This window comes from Nilaparvata lugens, chromosome 5 (assembly GCF_014356525.2).
Source record: "Nilaparvata lugens isolate BPH chromosome 5, ASM1435652v1, whole genome shotgun sequence".
Taxonomy (NCBI): domain Eukaryota; kingdom Metazoa; phylum Arthropoda; class Insecta; order Hemiptera; family Delphacidae; genus Nilaparvata; species Nilaparvata lugens.
In genome coordinates, this window is record NC_052508.1 from 6,194,209 (window position 1) to 6,211,982 (window position 17,774).

General features: G+C 34.4%; 1 protein-coding gene across 1 annotated transcript; it reads right to left on the minus strand.

The window, feature by feature from the left end:
• Nucleotides 1–13,596: 13,596 nt before the first annotated feature.
• Nucleotides 13,597–16,774, minus strand: LOC111051433 (cuticle protein 16.5). Its single transcript, XM_022337953.2, has 2 exons — nucleotides 16,667–16,774; nucleotides 13,597–14,334 (listed from the first exon to the last, which is right to left on the minus strand). The coding sequence occupies exons 1-2, from the start codon at nucleotides 16,685–16,687 to the stop codon at nucleotides 13,993–13,995; spliced, it is 363 nt and encodes a 120-aa protein (XP_022193645.2). The 5' UTR covers nucleotides 16,688–16,774; the 3' UTR covers nucleotides 13,597–13,992.
• Between the last annotated feature and the right edge of the window lie 1,000 nt (nucleotides 16,775–17,774).

Here is a 17,774-nt window from a genome sequence, read left to right on the forward strand (position 1 = left end):
TGGGATGGGTGGGGGATGGATGTCATGTGATCGTTCTAGGGCCGGACAGTTTCAGTCATTTGTTCCAAAAGATGTTTTTTTAAAGTTAGGATGAAGCTCGCTCGGCTCTCGATGGACCTGATAGAAACAGGAAGTGCATTCCATGCACGACAGGCACTGACTAAGAAGGATTTTGTGAAAATAGTAGTTCGATGATTGGGTATCCTTAAAGTACTTTCTCCGGTTCTAGTATGTGAAGCATCTATCCTCCTACCTTCAGAGACAAATTTGAAATCATCTTTAAAATAGTTCGGATTACCGTATATCAAGATATCTCTAACAAGCTTGACTATTCGAAAAAGCCTCTGATCGGGAAGCTTTAATGTTGAACTAGCAATGTGGGCTGGGGTGATATGATCATGGCGTTGGAGAGAGTAGACGAAACGTAGACAATAATTTTGGCAACGCTGTAGTTTATCATTCAGAGTGACTTGCATATCGTTAAGAACAGAATTACAATACATTAAATGTGGGAAGATGAGAGATTGAACCAATAATAATTTAATGTTTCTAGGGAGGATATCGTGCATTTTCTTCAATGCATGCATGGCTGAGAATACCTTTTTACAAGTTTTGTTCACTTGTTCTGACCAGTCAAGAGTATTATTCATAATAATGCCTAAATTTTTAACTGAGCTACAGTAAGGAATGTCATTACCGTCTACACTAATTTTGTGAATCGATTCAAGGTCAATATTGTTTATAAGACGAGAATATCCAATTATAATGGGTTGTGTTTTGATGGGATTAAGCTTAAGGCCATTTTTCTTTGTCCATTCCACTATCGAATTGATATCCTGATTCATTATTCCAACTGTTTCATTAATTTTTGTTATGGGACAGCTTAAATAGATTTGAAGGTCGTCTGCATAAGTATGGAAACTGGAGAATTTGATAATGGAAGAAAGGTCATTAGCATACAAAGTGAAGAGGAGAGGGCCTAAAATTGAACCTTGTGGTACTCCATGCATAACGTTTTTCCAAGTTGACTTTTTGTCACCGACAGATACACATTGTTTCCTACCTAATAGATAGGATTTAAACCAAACTAACGAGTTGTGACTGAAACCAAGAATAGCCAACTTATTCAGAAGGACTGTATGATCAACAGTATCGAATGCTTTAGAAAAATCAAATAGGGTGAGGATGGTGCATTTTCTTTGGTCCATAGCTAACCTTATATCATCAGTGACACGAAGCAGAGCTGTCTCAGTTGAATGGAATTTTCTAAAGCCTGATTGAAAGTTATGAAGCTTACTATTGTTGTCTAGAAATTTTACAACTTGAGCATGAATGAGTCTTTCTAGCACTTTGGACAATGCAGGTAAAATACTGATTGGTCTAAAATCCTCAACTTTATTGGGTGATGGAACTTTATTTAGAGGGCGAACCAGAGCAAACTTCCAGTTTTCAGGGAAAATGCCTTCTTCAAGTGACTTGTTGAAAATGTATGTAATGGTTGGTAAAACAGCAAATAAATCTTCTTGATAAATTTAATAGGAATTTTGTCTACACCCATAGCATTACTATGAATACGTTGAATTGCTCTGAAAGTGTCTTCTTCTGAGATTGGATGGAAATGAAATTGATCAGTGATTGGTAAATCTAAGTTTGTAACCTGCTCTTCAAGATCATCAATGTGATTAGCAATGACAACTTCGTCGCGTTGGTTAGAGTGTGAAACGAAATGGTCATTTATATTATTCAATGGTAAGTCAATTTGTGGATTCGATTTCTCTTTGCCAAGCCCGAATTCTTTTATTCCCTGCCAAAGTGATTTAGAGTCTTGTCTATTGTTTGTCATAAACGAATTCAAGTACCTAATCTTTGAGTTCCGTAATTCCTGTTTAACCCTATTTCTAAGGCTCCTATACTCTATCAAACTGTCCAAGTCAAATGTCTTTTTAAATTTTCTATGTGCTTTGTCTCTACGTCCCATCATCTTAAGTATGTCTTCAGTCATCCACGGTACTCGTCGTTTTCTATTAATCCTCCTTGTCACATAAGGTGCATGTTTGTCATACAAAGTCAAAGTCCAATTCTCGAAAGTCTTGACCATGTCATCAACTGAGGGTAATGCTTCAATTTGATGCCATGGAGTCTGAGCCACATCAGTCAGGAAGGCGGCTTCATCAAAGTTTTTGAAGTCTCTATAAGTGATAATTTTCTGTTCTGGCTTGGGTATCTTATGGGAAAGTACACAGTAGATCAAATCATGTCTAGAAATAGCTGGGACTGAGATTTGGCCTGCTTGAACAACCTCATTGGGATCACTAACAATGAGAAGGTCAATGAGTGTGTCTGATTCATTAGTATGATGAGTTGGATCGAGAGGTAAAATAGTCATGTTTAGGCATTGGAAAATTGTAGTCAGTTGAAAGTAGTCAAAGTTACGATTTGTCATGTTCAAGTCGGTGTTCATATCCCCCATAACTAGTATACGGTTATAACAAGGCATAAGAGAAAGCAAGGCACTTTCGAAATCTGTGAAATGACCTATTTTTGGTGGGCGATAACAGATACCAACGAGTAATTTATCAGTACTAGATAAGGATAATTCAAGTAGCATAAACTCTGGTCTGGAACAATACTCTTGTTTAGATGTGATTAAAACTTTTGTTTTGATACCTTCTTTCACATAAATTGCTACACCCCCACAAGCTTTATTTAATCTATCATTCCGGAAAAGATTATATCCAGGCAATGCAACAAAATTTGATGAAATACTAGGCTTCAAAAATGATTCGGAAATTCCGATTATATTGAAGTCCTGAAAACGGAAGATTGCTCTGAGTTCATCAATGTGGCAACTGAGGGATTGTACGTTAAGGTGAGCAGCCTTGAAAAGTTTTTTGAAAGAGTGGAGCTTATTTGCTAGAAACATACCTGCGTCATTATTACTATTATTGAAATAATCATACCTACTTGAGGGCGAGCGAGCTGACGTGTCAGTGAGAGGCATCATGGAAGCAGCAGACCAATCGTGAACCGACCTCAGAACAACACATGACGGGGAAAATGGGATGAAACTGATAAAACTTAACCTAAATGAAAAAGTCTCTTGATTCGAGTGCATTCAGCATGCCTTGACAGTTCGGCTCCCTTCACTATTTAAAGCACTAGTTCAAAACAAAATTCACTAAACACAATAAGATGTAGATGTGTGGAGTTCCGGTGATGAATAATCCTAATGGTGAATAAGACGAAGATTGAGGAAGAACTGGTAGTGGAGATCTGGTCCAGTGGAGATAGAGCGAGTAGGTATCCAGTAGTGGAAGAATCGGGTCCAAGTGGAGGTAAGCGAGAAGGAATCCAGTAGTGGAAGATCGAGTCCAAGTGAGACAGAGAGAGATGGAATCCAGTGGTGGAAAATCGAGTCCAAGTGGAGATAGAGAGAGATGGAATCCAGTAGTGGAAGATCGTGTTCATGGTGGAGATAGAGCGAAATGGGATCCAGTAAAAACTGAAAAAGAGAAGAAAAAGCCAGCAGAAAAACGAAAAATCTTTGAAGAAAGTTATCAATTGAGAAAAGATACATAATACAACTGATAATGAATAATATCCCCATAAAATTGAAGAGGAATAGTATGATTCAATGTGGGAAGAATCGAATATTATATGGATAAATATATGGATATTATAATATAATATATGGATACTAGTAGAAGGTAATCAGATAGAAAGAGAAAAGGTAGGAAGATAATAGATATAGAAAGAGAAATAAACATTTGAACATGCTGGATAGCTAGTGAAAAAATCACAGGGAAAATAATGATAACAATGGGGAAGAAAAGAAGAGAAAGAAGAATGTGCACAAATTGAGAAGAACTTATGAAACTGAACTATAGAATAAGAAATAGAACATCGTATTGTGATCTTGAATTAATCAAGGAGAGAAGAAGAAGAAGAAAAGAAGAAGAAAAGAAAAAGAAAGAGAAGAAGAAGAAGAAGAAGAAGAAGAAGAAGAAGACGAAGAAGAAGAAGAATAGAAAAGAATAATAATCATCATCGCAAACAACAATATTCAAGTAATCATTATAATATAAGATCAAGAAGAGAAATTAGAAAGAAAAATAAGAAGTAGAGGAGACGATGGAGAAAGTGCTAGATTATTTTAGATGAGTTTTAAATAGGATTGAACGGTGAAGTGTGAAAAATATTATATAGTATTAGAAGTATAATTAACTATTGGGAGTTGCAATAACAATAAAAGTAGTAAATTGAGAACTGTAATATTTTAGTGATGAATGTCTAAGATAACATTAAATGAAACACAGCCCCTATATAAGCATATGAACAGACTACCCACCCCTCCGTTCTATCAATAATTCTTCACACATTTGCTTCTATTGCTCGAGCTGTGGCAACACCTAATATAGAAGAGATTACTATCTTTACCTATAGATTACATCCATATCTATAACGTATGTTAATCATCCAATTTATTTGAAATTCAGCATTCCGAAAATTATTATGGAAATAATTTTGGTAAGAGATGTAATAATTATTAGTAAGAATAGAGATAATGATTCTCTAAGTACCCTCTGGAGTATAGTAGTTGATGCATTGAACGTAGTTTTGGGAATTAATATCAAGATAATTATTAATCAGTATTAACAAATGTGGATCTCCTTAGTTTGAAATATTGCCTCATACATAATCATAAATAGCAGTGGAAAGATTCATTTATAGAACAGAAAGCCAGCTCATGAAAAATGCCAAGGTATATCTATTGTGAAATGTTTTAATACGAATTTCCTATTTTTGTAGTGAAGGGCACCTTAGTAATCGAATCCTGAAATGATTTAATTTACCTTTATTTTTTGAAGGTCGGTCATCCTCTCGACTGTGTGGACCCTCTTGGATCCTCCCTCGCCGATAGAGATCTTGATCCTCCCGTCCGATGACCAGACATTCCTATGCCCATGACGGTCGGCCGCAGCGTTGAGGATCTTGAGGCGCTCCGCAGTCAGATCCTCGCGAATGGTGACGCCGGAACCCTTCAGCTTCCTCTTAGCGTCGAAGATCATCTTCCTGGTCCGGTAGCTGCAGAGTCGAACTATGATGGGTCGGTCCTTGGTTTAGCTTGCCCTTGTTGAGGTGGTTGACGCCTTCCAACGCGATGCGAGCGGTTGACATCCGCCAAAGTCACGGGCACGTTCAGCTTCTTGTTAAAGACATCGAGCGCCAGCAGGTCCGTGTCTTCTTTGTCACTCTCCAGGATCCCAAAAATACGTATAGAATGTCGGCGCCCATATTGCTCGAGGTCGTCGACCTTCAGGTGACAAGACACCTCCAGCTCACGAATTCTATCATGCAGCTGTTTGTTCTCCTCCTTCAATGCCTGAAGTTCCTCGAAAATAGATTTCACAGCCATTGATACAGCACTGTGGACAGACTCTTCGATTTGCTGTCGAATAATGAGGAGGGTCTCTTCGGACAATGCTCCAGAAATAGCTGGCTTCGGAGCATTGACCTCATTCTTCGGTGTGCCTCTATTCGGTCGAACCATCGTGTACCGTTAGGTGGATTTACACTTTTATAGGCGAGAGGGTGAACTGAAGATTTAGGAATGTTTTTTCAAGATAAATAAAAAGAGTGTGAGTTAATCAAAAATATAATTTCACTATTGAATTAAGCTCGAGAAACTGATAGTAGATTACTGTTTCGACTAATTAAACCCAAATGAAGGTGATTGATGTAACCTACCGATCAACTGATTAAACACTCAATTTATGCCCGGCTGCAGAGTCGTCATATGAAGTTAAAAACAAGCAGTTAACTCATTTAAGAAGACATTAATTCACATTCCGTTACACAGATGTCAAAGTAAACTCGTTCCCCTTCAGGAGATGTTAGGAGACATTTTTTTCTCATTTAATCGGTATAAATAATATCATTTTTTGAGGAGAAATAATAACATCTCATCTATCACGCCTTCTTATGCTTCTTGATGCGAGGAAACCGAATCTGCAAACGGATTAGCAAAAATCTTCCTTCTTCAGGAGATATGACCCCTTTACTACAAATTTATAACGCAAATTGGTCAGTAAATTATTTTTCTAATTTTTTCGGGGGAAATAATATTATTATCAACTCTGTCATCTTATGCTCCTTAATGCGAGGAATCCGAATCTGCAAACGGATTAGCAAAAATCTTCCCTCTTTGGGAGATATGACCCCTTTACTATAAATTTATAACGCAAATTGGTCAGTAAATTATTTCTCTAATTTTTTCGGGGGAAATAATATTATTATCAACTCTGTCTTCTTATGCTCCTTAATGCCAGGAATCCGAATCTGCAAACGGATTAGCAAAAATCTTCCCTCTTCAGGAGATATGACCCCTTTACTATAAATTTATAACGCAAATTGGTCAGTACATTTTTTTCTCATTTTTTCGGGGAAAATAATATCTTTATCAACTCTGCCTTCTTATGCTTCTCAATGCAAGAAATCCGAATCTGCAATAGGATTAGCAAAAATCTTTCCCGTTCAGGAGATATGATCCCATAGTTATAAATTGAAAACGCAAATTGTTCAGTACATTATTTTTCGCCACACTTGAATGTAATGAGCTGGTTTACCTGCGTCATATGGAGGCCGAAAGTGATTGTTCTCCGACCAGGCCGGTAAAATTTTTACGGCCCTAGGGCTGTAAAATAACCTTGAAGTTAGCTGATTCTGATTTGATGTGAACGTGTTTACAAAATAGTTTATGAAACGGAATCAGTTTATGCTTCTAGAATTGAATAAAGTATTTTGCAATAAGATACTATCATTTTATTTGGATGAATGAAAAACAAATGAGATCTTATAAACTATTCAAATTCAATTTCCAGAGTATAATAGAATCTAACCTCAAACCTCCTAGTACTGCGTTTATCACGGAACATGGTGGATAAACGGAATGATTTCATGCTTCTAGAATTCAATAAAGTATTCTGCAATAATATACTATCATTTTATTTGGATGAATAAAATACAGATAAGATATATATTATAAACTATTCAAATAATTCGATTTTTAGAGTAGGATAGAACTTCTAACCTATACTTCCGTTGACATTCAGATTGGCCAAATTTCAAGTGTGCTAAAACCGCTGATCAAAAACTTTTCATTATTTGTGTTTATCATTCAATAATTAAAACATTTATAATAATATCATCTCATTGTCATTTGGAAGAATAAAAAGTATAAACTCAACCTCTTACATAATTGAACATAATCTTTTAGGTTATTTAGACAAATCAGAATAAAAAATAAAAATTCCTAATGAAGACAATTTCCTGATATTCAGATTACCTCAGATTTGCTAGAGCTATGACCTTCCACTTTTGCTTTCGAAAGTGCTTATAATAGACTATTATTCTCATTATATATATATTGTTTATTTTCTGTGTGGCGAAAAATAACGTTTTCCTCCACCTACTGTCTAAAGTACTTACTTTACTCCCTGAAACATAATACTAAAGTGTCACTTTTTCGCTCTAGGTAGTAAAAAACAGAAAAACTCCCTAGGGAGTAAAAGTGACTCTATTTAAATAACATGGGAAGCATCTCTATTTAAAAAACTTACATGGTAATAGGTTAGAAGGTCTAAGCTCAGATGAGAAAGCGTAATAGAGGTGTCTGTCATTGAGTCAACTGAATTCAATACCACAACCAGAAATTTGATCAACTCATGAAATATATGTTTGTATGATATTATATTCTTAATATTGGTAGACGAAAAAAATTTATACAATTTTTAAAATATTTTATTCTATTCAAAATACCAGCCAACAAATATTTTTGATCTGCATTCTGCAATTCAAATCTGAACCGCGTGATCTGGAGTCAGCCATTATTGGTAGCTCAGCTGATATGATTGTTACAACTTTGGCCGATAGATAGCGCAATCAGCAGTGCCTATCAGATGACCGGTTTTTAGGTTTTAGTTTTTAGGTTATGTTGTTAGGAAACATTGTCACCAATACGTAAGTTATTAGAATGATTTAATTTGCAGTTTCTATAAAAAAATGTAGATGGAGGAAAAATGTTGTGTACATCACGAGCGAAAAATACTTTTTCTCCCTCAGGAAAATTGTTGCCCTCGGCTTCGCCTCGGGCTTCAAACTTTTTCCCTCAGGGAGAAAAAGTCGTACTTTTCACTCTAGATATACAAATAACTATCTCACCATGGGCAAAAATGTTTTTCCGGCTCTCAATCTTTTCTAGTCTTCGGCCTACGGCCTCGGACTTGAAAACCGATTTCGAGCCAGAAAAGTCTCATTTTCGGTCCTAGGTCCGAAATATACTATTTCTCATTTTTTCGGGAGAAATAGTATCATTATCAACTCTGCCTTCTTATGCTCATCGATGCGAGGAATCCGAATCTGCAAACGGATTAGCAAAAATCTTTCCCGTTCAGGAGATATGACTCCTTAACTATGAGTTTATAACGCAAATTGGTGAGTTTATTACTTTTCACATATTTTTGGGGAAAATAGTATCATTAACAACTCTGCCTTCTCATGCTCCTCGATACGAGGAATCCGAATCTGCAAACGGATTAGCAAAAATCTTTCCCGTTCAGGAGATCTGATCTCTTAACTATAAATTCATAACGCAAATTGGTCAGTACATTATTTTTCTCATTTTCTCGGGGAGAATAATATCATTATCAACTATGGTAAAATCCCATGATATCAATTCTTATTCAACAAAATCATCAAATTGTAACACTTTCCATGAATGGACTAAGGAAACATGTAATATTATTCATGTTGTCCTCCCTTAATCCATTCACACTTGAGAATAAATTTCTGTGACAATTACGCAATAAACATATTCGTTACAGTGCACAGTATGTGATCTATATCTGCCAAACAGAGAAGCCCTTGCACAATGAGAGTAAAAATACTGTTTTATTATGTGACTTTTGTGAATGGACTGTATGCGTCACACCGAGGTCTGTGCTTGACTCATGGAGAAACGAGAAAATTTGCAGAATAATAGGGGAGAGATTCCAGGAAATGTTAAGGGATGCCGGTCTTTATTGAATACATGACCGAATACTTAAAGCTGCGTTCACACTACAATTATCAACAAGATGTTCATTTTTCCGTCCCTATGAGATTCTATTAGATTGAACGAAACTTGACTAACACATATGTTCATCATCTGTAAGATAAGTTATCTTCAATGTGATAGAATCTATGAGGACGGAGAAATAAACATTTTCTTGACAACTTTGGTTGGTGTAAACGTAGCTTTAGGCTTCACTTTCAATGATAATACAGTGGTGTTCATATGTTTCATTTTAGGTACAGACGATATATTCAGAAAATGGATTTGATATTTGCTATCCTATTATATTAAGCGAGCTATTTCTGTATATATAACTGGTTACTTTTATATCTGATTATTTATGTTTTATGGATCTCGAGAACGGCTCTAACGATTCTCATGAAATTCAGAACATAGTAGGTTTCCATTGCACTAGGTCTCATCACTCGGAAAACTCGCTGAAGGATATTAGAAGGATAATTATTATTCATCCTTGGAAAAACAGCTGATAATAATTATTTCGTCGTCTGTTGGTGATGGAAGTGAGTGAGCGAGTTCATGTGTGTGGATAATTTAACTGTGTCAAAATTATGACTCAGCTGTTGAACTTTTGTAATCATTTAATCATTTATACTTAGTGCCAGTTGCAAAAAAGCCGGGTCATTTTCAATCCTGATCAATTCCAGTAGATCCATCTTTTTGAAATGGTCTTCGCTGAAGTTGATCAGGATTCAAATTTTAACACGGCTTTTGTGCAACTGGGCCTCTGTGAGGGAAATTTTTGCATTCATCTGGGAATTAATCTCTATTGACTTTGATTAGAAAGAGCATTTCTGTATGAATGTTATTATAATTTTTCTTTCGTAATAATTTTTTCATGCTTTTGTACTCCAGAGCGAAGCTCGGTCCCTGATATTAAGATTCTATTAGATTAAACAGAACTTGACACATACATATGTTCATCATGTGTATTATAAGTTATGTTCAATCTGATTAGAATCTATAAGGACGGAGAAATAAACATTTTGATTACAACTTTGGTGTAAACGTAGCTTTAGGCTTTACTTTCAATGATAATACAGTGAGTTAAACGGTATATTTTATATATATCAGTGTAGCTGTTAAGATCCCTAGCTTGCAAATAAATTTGCAAAAAGTTAAGGCCGTCCGGCTCGCAAATATGCTGGGTTCAGACCACAGCTCTAGCTCAGTAGTAGAATGGAAGAATACCAATAAGGAAGTCAAAAAGATAGTTAGTGACTGATTATCAGTAACCATATACTCAATCGAGAATAATGAAAATCAATCATGGTTTTTCTAGTTGATCCTTAAAACGCTCGTCATGAATACAGGTATGCACTAATTTATCCTTTCGAAATTCCTAAAGACTTACAACGCCAGTTCTTGAAGTTCTCTGGTTCCTTATATGATATATTGTAGACTAATTAATATAAATATCAGTAAGATTTTGCTGGCTGAATAGTATTACTATCATCAAAGGATGATAAGTAATAAATGCTCTGAATACGATCAATATTAATCAATTCACTAATTATATATGCTGCAGAATAATAATGCTTGGTACCAAGACAGCTCAAACTGTATATCATGAGATGAATTAGGAAAATAATAAAAACTTCTAGAATTTTGTATGCTGACATAAAACACAAAATATATTCCCATAAAATAACATAGACAAGAATATTTCTTGATAAATATAATTTCCTTTGAATGAATAAATTCTCTAATATTTTAACATCTATCACAGGAGTTGTTAGCATTCACAATATTGTGAGCCGTAAAAATATCTACTCATTTATTAATACTGAGATGTGAAACTTCAGGTTGATACAGAATTTGACAAATTGGAACCTGTTCAGTCTATGGGTTCAATAGAATATATTTCTAACAATAATTAATAATTAATAGAATAATCATTCAAATTTCAGGGTATGGATTCGTGCCATGCATGGAAATAATCTTCCTACATATATCAAATATATTCATAAAAAGAGTTTTTTTTTGTTAAATATAAATTATAGTGTTTGACATGTTGCGAAATTTTTTAAACTTGAAACAAATTTATATAGTGCTTTTGAATAATTCCCCAATTCACTGATAAAGGCCTGCTAATGAGCTCATTAGGATAACTAGCACACTCACTATAATGATGTCCTGAAGTTCTTGTAGAATAATTAATTATCTCCAATAATTAATTAGTCAGATCCTTTTGACTCTGCAGGGCTCGTGTATGGTCAGATTTTGTATAAGTTTCTATCAGTACTAAAGATATACAGGAATAAATTACAGTTAAGAACTCTTTAACAAACACTGAGTTCACAAACAATCAAACATTAATTACACATACTTGATATTCAAAAAAAGGGACTGGCTTGATGCTTTTTTAATTGATTAAGTGAATTATCGATTAATCGATTAATTGAAAAGAGACCCTACCTCCATGTGCTGCCATATAGGTCGAGATCACAAGCCATAGAGAGGCAGTTCTCAGAAAATTGTCATCTCTTCCTCTAACAATTTATAAGCCTCCCTCTGATTGGCTTTCTAATCTTAGTAAAACGTGATGTAATTGGTTACTTAAGATTCAGGGTTTCTCCAACTTTGTTATACAAAGATAAATAAAAATTTATACATAAATAGCTTATAATAGCCTGTGAACATTCCAGTAAATAAATCTCAATATATGAAGCTATAATGCGATATACATTTAATTTTTTATGTGAGCTTTGTATACTCTAAAGTTTCTCATACTTTTTTAGATTTCAATAAATATTCAAATAACATAATAATCGTTGTTTTCTCATTACATAAACCTTCTTTAACATATAATAAACAATTTTATGAGTAAAAAATATAATTTAATTTATAATAGTCGAGTGAGCAATCAGCTGATTTGTTCGATATTAATTCAATAAATTATCGATTGATCTAAGATCGATTGATGTATTAATCAAAACAAAGGATTCTAACCTCAAATTGTACAAGCAAGCCCTTTTTTTATATAATCTGCCAATAATAAACAAGCTGCTTTACAATTTTATTTCTGCCAAAGAATTATCATTACTGCATGATTATGAATTTGCATGGTTCTCTTATAGCTTCATAGATAATATGACTACTCTTTATCATAAATAATATTCGATTTTATTTGAGTGAGACCTTGACTAGGCTATCTATTTTTCAATTCCACAATTCTACTAAAGATCAGTTGTTTACCTCAAAACTACTTCATGGTGAAAAGACACAATGTCATAAGTGGTGTTCAAGTGTCACATTTTGGGTACAGACGATATATTCAAATAATGGATTTGATATTTGCTATTTTTATAAAAGAATCAAGGGAATATTAATGATGAAAATAAATTGGAAATTGCATTTGTTCAATTGCTAATCAAGGAATAATTATTATTGACCAAAAATCCCAATTAAATGTTGTAAACAATCCCGAAGACTTCTGCTACTGCAAATATTGACAACAGCGTAAACAGCTAGATGGAATTTCGATGAGCGCTACTATTTAAAATCTGGTGTGGCGCACTCACACAACTTTCCTTGCCATTATGAGAATTGATCACCTGACGCTAGTGTTCCCGCGCATCTCAAGTCTACTATTCAAAGATTTGAGGCAGCTAATGACAGGGCAATAACGCTGGAGACACACATGAGGTCTGCTATCTCTTCATAGTGAATCATTTAATATAATCAACAGTTGCCAACAGTTTGCAATTGGATAATCACATTTTTTCGAATTTCGAGCTTATTTTTAATTTTAGGTGAAAATGTTACTGAATATTAATTGTAGAGATTCTCATGCTCAATCTTTTCCACTCAAAAGTTTTTGTTTAAATTATATCTGAAGCCTGATAATTGAGAATCTGAAATCAAACTTTGCATAGATGGGGCGGAGCTCCTGAAATTTTTGCAGATATGGGACTTGTGGCATTTGATAGAGCTTATCGATGACTATTTTAGGTAGGCTTTGATTAAAATCGTTGAAGCCATTTTCGAGAAAATCGTGAAAAACCCTGTTTTTGACAACATTTTCGCCATTTCAGCCGCCATCTAGACCTCACGCAGTATTCTAATCCACAAGTACCTGATTGAAACTATAGACCTTATGGAAATACAGCAATAGACTGGCTTCTCCACATATCTGTGTAATCACTCGTCAGCTGATTTATGATGAATAATTCTATAGTCTGCTTTTACTTTGATATTGGCGTATAAAGGAGGTTCTTTTTCCATTTTATAATATTTTTATCCTTGAAATGCAAAATTTCCAAAAACCTTGTATATACGTCGACGCGCAATTAAAAAAGGAACATACCTGTCAAATTTCATGAAAATCTATTTCCGCGTTTCGCCGTAAATGCGCAACATATAAACCTATGAAGATTCAAACATTAAGAGAAATGCCAAACCGTTGACTTGAATCTTAGACCTCACTTCGCTCGGTCAATAATTATAATATAAATAACACAGGATTTATTCAATCAAGTTTTATTTCAACAGAAAATCAACAACACATACAACATTCTCAAAATTCACAACTTTCAAATGAACAACAATGGTATGATGATAAATGATAACTCAAGAATATCATCCAATAACACAAATTAATTTCGAAAAAACTACAAACATATTTCGACACTATACGTAACTTTTTTCGGAATAAATTCTTGATTTCAGATAATATTCCAGTGTTTCGCTCGTATGATAATAAATGAGAACACTAGAATATCATCTAATAACACAAATTAATTCCAAAAAAACAACGAAAATGTTTCGACACTATGGACAATTTTTTCGAAATAAACCCTTGATTTTAGACAATATTCCAGTGTTTTGCTTGATAACAGAAGGTATGAGAATAAATTATTCTACTTGAAAGCAGCCAAGTAGGCAGCTGAAGGATATGCGGAGTAAGCAGCCGAGGGGTACGCGGCGTAAGGGGCGGCATACGGGTATGCAGCCGAATACGCAGCCGGGTATGCAGCGGGGGCGGCGTACGGGTATGCAGCCGGGGCGGCAATAGCTGCAGGGGCCGCAACCAGAGGGGCGGCAGCTGCTACGGGGGTAGCGATGGCGTGGTTAACAGTGTGTGCCGAGTAGGAGCTGGCAAATGGGGCGACATAGGGGGCGGCAATAGCTGCGGGGGCGGCAAACGGTACTACGCCGCCTCTCGCTGACTGGCAGAGAGCTAGGGTGGCCAGGACGGCGAGCTGTAACGGAAAACAATCATTTTAGAGTTATTTTTCTATCATGAAACTAACTGATATGTATTCAAGACATAAGTAAGACTAAAGGTGCGTACAGATATACGCGCCGCGAACAAGAGCAATTCACTTTAATCAGCTGATTATATCTGTATTTTTACAGAAACGGTAAGATACAGATATAAAAAACTTGGCATCAGCTGATTAAAAGTGAATTGCTCATGTTCGCGGCGCGTAGGCTATATCTGTACGCACCTTAAGATTGGAAAATCATTTGGAAAGTAAGAATTAAATAAGAGAAAATAAAAATAATCAGAATTAATTAGACATTAACAATAATAATAGCGGAATTCTGACACTCACTTCAAATTGATGAGCCCAGTTGCACAAAAATCTGTTAAATTTTAATCATGATTAGATTCTACGAGAACCAATCAGAGAAGGATTCTCTGATTGGCTCTCTTGGCATTTAATTGGAATTAAAACTCAACAGATGCAATCTGGTGATGATCATCAAAATTACTCTGATATAGAATCACAAACAATCTATGACATTCAAAATGACAGACAACTCTTAGCTATTAGACAACTCATGAAAATACACTCTGTAATATTATAATATTTATGATCATAACTAATGTCTAATGTTTTTCTAGTACATACGCGTGGGAGTTTTTTCATCATTTCATTTTTTTCGAGAGATAATTCTCAATTTCAATTGGTCACATGAATGCAACTTGATTAATTGACAGGAGCGTGCTTAATATCATACAAGCTTTATGAATTGAATTAGTGCCGGTGTCTTTCGTCACTACGTATAAAATTACAAAACTAATAACCAGGTTTATAGTTTCGAGGTTGAACTGAGGTTTATGAATTTGCTTCATCAATAATAAATGTAATTTAATATATTACACGCGATGTTTTCTGTAAAGATGATAATTTCAATCCTTAACACAGCTACACGGTAGAAATGAATATTGAATTAAACAATATTGCCTTTATTATGTGCATTCAAATTGAATCGTTTATTGCACAAAACAGCAAAACAAAATACATGGTACAATGAATGATGTTTTTATATAATACCTAATAAAGGTATCCATGACCAAAATCCAGAAATTTTGATCCAGGGACAAAAAACAAACCTCTCACATAATGTCACCAACAGCTCAAGAAATAGCATACACCATACAAATAAATTTGAGACAATTTCCTTCAAATTAACAGAGACCCTTCACATTTCGAGAAAGATTCACACCTTTCTAACCTCAAAGTGAATTCTTTATTCTTTATTGATTCATACAAGTACATAATCAAAAATGATAGGGAGAGGAATAAGGTATCCTTGTGCTGTTCCTCTCCCAAATTTAGATAAGGTTGTACATTGTCCGAAATGGGTTAAAAATAGGATAATAGGCTGTTAATAGGCTGCTATTCCTCTCCCAAATTTAGATAAGGTTACACATAGTCCGGAATAGGTTGAAAATAGGTGAATAGGCTGTGCAAAGGCTGAAAATAAACTTCCTACTCGTGATATACGATTTTCGAGTTTTTCGATTTGTATATCATCAAGCTATGAAAATGAGAAAGTTTTCTCAGGAAAAAATTTTTCTTCGATCATTACTTTTTGAGATATAAGCGCATGAAGTTTGAAATTTTGGGACAGAATAAAATAAAAATTTTCTGGAAATATCAATTTTCAAGATAGTTATTCAATTTACTAAAAATAACTTCTAGTTGAGTTATTTTTTGTGAATTGAATAACTTTTTCAAAAATTTATATTTTCAGAAAATATTTGTTTTACTAGAATAACAATACAATGAAGAATCCATCCTCTAAATCTCATGGATTTATATCTTACCGAATTTGAAATGTTCTGTCCCAAAAATTGAAACTTCAGGCGCTCATACCTCATGAAGTGATTATCAGAAAAAAATGTTTTCCCGAGAAAACTTTTTCATTTTGATAGCTTTAACGATATTCAAATCGAAAAAGTTTCAAAAATATCACGAGTAGGAAGTTTATTTTTAGCCTTTGCCCAGCCTCAAGTCTTGTAGCTGTTCACTTCACAAAATTGTCAGTCCTTAATTCAATTCAAATTTTATTCACCAATTAACAACAGTTTCACAAGAAAATGGATAAATAGTTTGTTGTTGAATAATTGGCGTGGATAAAATTTCTTTACAACGTAGATTTTAAAATTTAGATGCTTCAAAGCCAAACATAGAAGAAATATTTCTCATTATTATCACTAAAATGGGATATATTCACATATTTTGAGTTGTTCACTCCACAACAATAAAATTGAAGAATAATTTCGAATATAATACTCACAACAATATTGCAGGCTGCCATTTCAAGTTGATTGTTTGTGTTGATTGAGCAGTGGTCAACTGAACATAAAATTTGAAGCAGCCACTGTCTTATATACTGATGGACATCTTCCCCTACTAAACACGTGGATCCCTACTAACATTGCAAGTAGATTGGATAATTGAAATAACATATTACAATCACGTAAACAATGGGAGAGGACAACACTGTTGCTGCAACAAATAAATTCCAACGGATTGATGGACAGAGGACACGCGTCTTCAGTTCAATTCACTCAATAAGTGTCAGTATTACTTCAGTGGAAGACTAATAGTGAGGTCCACGTTGTATTGGCAGTGTTTGATTGGCAATGGTATTGCTATCCTTGTCTATCATTCAACAAAGCGGATAGCGCTATCTCTTTCTCGTTTTTTAACCCTTCTACTACCAAGCGGGGTAATTGGACTACCCCAACCCACATTTTGTCCATTTTTTTTTGTAGATAATGTTTAACGTATTTCATTGAAACGTTGAGTACTTGTTAAAAACATATCACTTTAGTTGTTTTTTCTCATAAAATCATTCCATTCCTCTTATTTTTTCAATTATTAGCAGATTTATCCTTGGGGTAACTCCATTACCCCGCTTGGTATTAGATGCCATGCAATTTTTTGGTATATTTCATCCATTATCGGAAAACATAAGATATAAATTTAATGTTCAATTATCATTTTTTCTGGCCAAACCTGATTCATAATGATCACTTGAAATCTAAAAATGAAAAAAATTGCTTCTCTATAGCCATAATTTAATTATTCGACGAAATTCCCCCTACATCTATATGATAGAATGCTCAATTTTTGGTCCTGTCAGTTTTTGATTGAAACCATTCACTTTTCAACAAAACAAATTTATTGTTAATTATATCAATAGCTTTTGTAATGCATTCTTTAGATGAATTAATGGGAAAGAATATAGAATAATCATATAAAACATAAATATTGTTGGGGTAACCCAGTTACCCCACTTGGTATTTCTTGTATGTGAAAAACGTTGGTAGTATAAGGGTTAACAATGTAGAACTAATAATCAATTAACAAAATATTTCATCTTATGAAATTATTGAAAA

What these genes read in the sequence shown, in the direction of transcription:
- LOC111051433 (XM_022337953.2), bottom strand. Translation starts at nt 16,687, where the DNA reads ATGGCAGCCTGCAATATTGTT. An exon ending in TGGCAGCCTGCAATATTGTT is followed by an intron (nt 14,335 to 16,666) that starts GTGAGTATTATA and finishes TTTCCGTTACAG; the next exon opens with CTCGCCGTCCTGGCCACCCT.